The sequence below is a fragment of the Bidens hawaiensis genome, unplaced genomic scaffold, assembly GCF_021521415.1.
Source record: "Bidens hawaiensis isolate Kalapana, Puna unplaced genomic scaffold, B.hawaiensis_p1.1 tig00018672_1, whole genome shotgun sequence".
Lineage (NCBI taxonomy): Eukaryota > Viridiplantae > Streptophyta > Magnoliopsida > Asterales > Asteraceae > Bidens > Bidens hawaiensis.
In genome coordinates this window covers 162571-166111 of record NW_027492832.1, presented here as the reverse complement: position 1 = coordinate 166111, position 3541 = coordinate 162571, and the positions used below count along the sequence as shown (strand labels likewise).

The following is a 3541-nucleotide window of genomic DNA, read 5'->3' as shown; positions in this document are numbered from 1 at the left end:
TACTTAAACTGAATTTCCTAGTTCCTACATTATCTGATTGACTATTTACAAATTACAATATGATTCTCACTTATAAGTTGCGAGCTAGGCTTATTGTTCAGAAAGTTTATAATGTTTTGACTAAACTTGTTGATCAAATCATTCAATTCGATACGTTGAATGAAACCATATGATTCCTAAGTCATTTGAGTATGTTCCTGCTCGCACATCCATAATGTGTTAAGATGTTAGGAACATAAAATTATATAAAAACTGGAATGATAGGAAAACAAATTTTACTTGAATATGGCCTTCTTTTTTTTTAAAAAACAAATTAACAGTTACACCCGATACCCTCGGGTATGCCCAGTATCATGTCCAGTATCTGACGGGTAATTACTTCAGGTGGTCGAAAAAGAAATAAAGTATACCAAATTGAACCGTTAACTTATTTGAGATGGTCGAAAACAGAGAATAGCAAGTTTCTTAACACAAATACAAGGAACACAAAACCTGATAGTATTACATGGAAACTATCATCAAACTGGTAACGAGTCAAAATGGTTCAAGTTAAAACAAACTGTTGAAAAAAAAGGAGTACACCAATAATAATAATAATAATAATAATAATAATAATAATAGTAAGAGAAGGTTCATGTACAAAATAATCTTAACATGAGAACATAGGAAATAATACCAATTTACCAAAAATAAGAACATAGGAAACAATACCAACTACAATACCAATCTGCATAAGCAATGCTTTATAATAACAAAGAAAAAACCTAATAATAACAACAAAAGAATCAAAGCTAGCAACAAAATAATAACAGCAAATACTTTTGACTGCATAAGAAAAAAAGTAAAAATAACATGTAAATCAATAAATACTTATAACGTCACATAATCGGAAATCAACAAATGCGCACAAAAACTAACAGCAAATACTTATAAAAACAAACCTAATAATAAAAGCAAATTGGTTCTCACTGTTTTCATGTAAAGAATGATTTGTATTTGATCTGAAACAATAATAGTAAATCTGTTTATACATGTTACTCAACCTACCTACCTGACCCGACCCGACCCGACCCGACCCATACATTTCGATAGCTTCTAAAGAAATAAACATCATAAAAGTACACTAAAAACTTATTATACCACTTACAATGGCAATAAAAATCAAACTACAATATCCTTGTTTCAAGAACAGATACTCACTTGATATTTTCCAAATGTGCAGCTAGATTCTCCCTCATCTTCCTCCCAACAGGATCAACCTGTTTGCACCATTGTTCAACATACCCGGAATCATGATGACCCGACAACAAAACATCCGGTTCAATACAATCCCCACAGTCTATAATAATATTATGAAGCAAACAACATACCACAATAATACTAGGCAGCTTCTTCTTATCGGGCCGCCACATAACCTTATTAAGAATCCTCCAACTTCCTTTTAACTGCGAAAACGCCCTCACAGCAACCGACCTCGCAGCCTCATGAACCGCATTCAAACCCGACCCCTCATCACTCTCGTTATAAGGCGTTATCAACCATGGAAGAAGCGGATAATTAGCCCCGCCTACAATAAATTCTCTGATCTCCATTTCGTTAGATAATACTACTGGGTTTCCGTTTAATCGCTCACCTGACTCACAAAGTTTATAAAAACCCGAAAACTTTAATAGTTTCGGAATCGTCATACCACCGGGCCAGCCCGTTACGATATCAAGAAACCTTGATTTGTCATCCACAATACCTTGTACTAGCATGCTATAATTTTTAACCTGGTCACACCAATCATCCGATGTTTGAACCGCGGGTAAAGTCATAATTATATGAGTGGCATCAATCGCGCCGCAACAATTTGGTAAATTAAACGTTTTTTCGAACTCGTTTTTAATGCTTTGTAAATTATTATCGTCGGGCCATTGGAGGTGGTGTCGGCCTCGTTCTTCCATGGCCTCTATGAACCGCCACGTGACCTGTGACACGGTGGATTGACCGACACCGAATGATGCACCGACCGACACCTGTGACTCGCCGGACGCTAACCGTCTAAGTGCGATTGCAACTTGTTTTTCGACACTAAGAAGTCTTCCTTCAATGTTGATGAGGCCCGCGGGGGGTTGGGAAATGAGGTCTTGTCTTACTAAGGAACATATGTACTCGAAAGTTTTCTTTGCTACTCGGAAAAAGTATTTGAAGGCTTGTTCTTCGTCTTCGGGCACCATCGAGCCTGTAAACATTTTATTATGGTTCCGAGTACTATAATAAATGTTTGAAAACAGAAATAGCAATTCAAATTATGCGAGAGGTTTCGATTTCAGATTTATAATGAACACGAAATATTAAAAGAATTAACTAATTTTACATCAGAAATCACAATTTGAAGATAAACCCTAAATCTGTACAGATGAAATAATAATAATAATAATAATAATAATAGTGATACCGGGAAGAGGTGGGTTTTTGTGAGAGAAGGAAATCCACCAATCAGAATCGGTAGCGGCGGCTGCGGCGGCGTTTGATATCTTTTTCTTCTTCTTCTTCTTCTTGGAATCCTTTTTCAGTTTCATCTTTTTAGGCGTCAATTCCTGCTGCTGCTGCTTTAATTTCTTTGGACCCATTTAGGCAAATTGCAGTCGATTTCTTGTAACACCGCCGATTTCTTGTAACATCGGCAACAAGATTTATTTGTTTATTTATTCCCGACCCGACTCCATTTGCTTAAATAAAATATATTTAATTTAATTTAATTTAATTTAATTACACAAATCTCTCTCTCCACAGTGGTAAAAAAGATTGTGATTACCATTCTAAAAAAAGTGTATTTTGTGTTTTTATTATTTTTATATTATTTTATTAAGTAAATTATATGACCACCATCTATTAAATGATGTTATTAGTTTACATAAATAGTCATTGTCTATAAAATAACTTAACTATTCTTAGTTTTTTTGAACGGCGACTTTCTCAGTTAAGTGATAATACGACCGCATTCGCGGCCCCATCACCCTCGGTCCAGACTATGTTGACATTATCGGACCCACGCTGGAACCCAAGGATCATTTGGCATTCCCAGTAAAACCCCCGCTCACCCGGGAATAATAATAAGACAGGATTACAAATTTTGTCATTTAAACAAAGCCAATTTATGGATTGTGTCCCTTTTTTAGTTTTCTTACAGGCGGTGTCCTTTAAACATTTTTTTCCTACACGTTATGTCCTTTGCGCTAACTGGGTTAGAAAAACTCAGTTAAAAAACGTCACGTGAGTCGCATGTGAGGGCTGTTTGGTCTTTTCATCTATACCGCTTTTCTTTTACTTCAATTCCCCCAAATTAAAACATTCTCCTACGCCGATTAATCAAAAACCCTAAATGGATGATCCCCGATTCTTCATCCGTGAAGCCTTAGAACAATCGGAAGTTGAGAAGTTTTATAGTAAGTTCAAATTTTAGGGTTTATAATCGGGTTTGTGTAGCTAATAACTGTTTAATCTTTTATTTGTAGTTAATCATCTACATTTGTTCTCGATCAAGTTGCATCATGGT

General features: G+C 35.5%; 1 protein-coding gene across 1 annotated transcript; it reads right to left on the bottom strand.

Annotated features, from left to right (window-relative positions):
- Positions 1-1196: 1196 nt before the first annotated feature.
- Positions 1197-2615, bottom strand: LOC143556731 (protein ANTAGONIST OF LIKE HETEROCHROMATIN PROTEIN 1-like). The gene is made up of 2 exons (XM_077045987.1): positions 2441-2615; positions 1197-2224 (listed from the first exon to the last, which is right to left on the bottom strand). The coding sequence occupies exons 1-2, from the start codon at positions 2613-2615 to the stop codon at positions 1197-1199; spliced, it is 1203 nt and encodes a 400-aa protein (XP_076902102.1).
- Between the last annotated feature and the right edge of the window lie 926 nt (positions 2616-3541).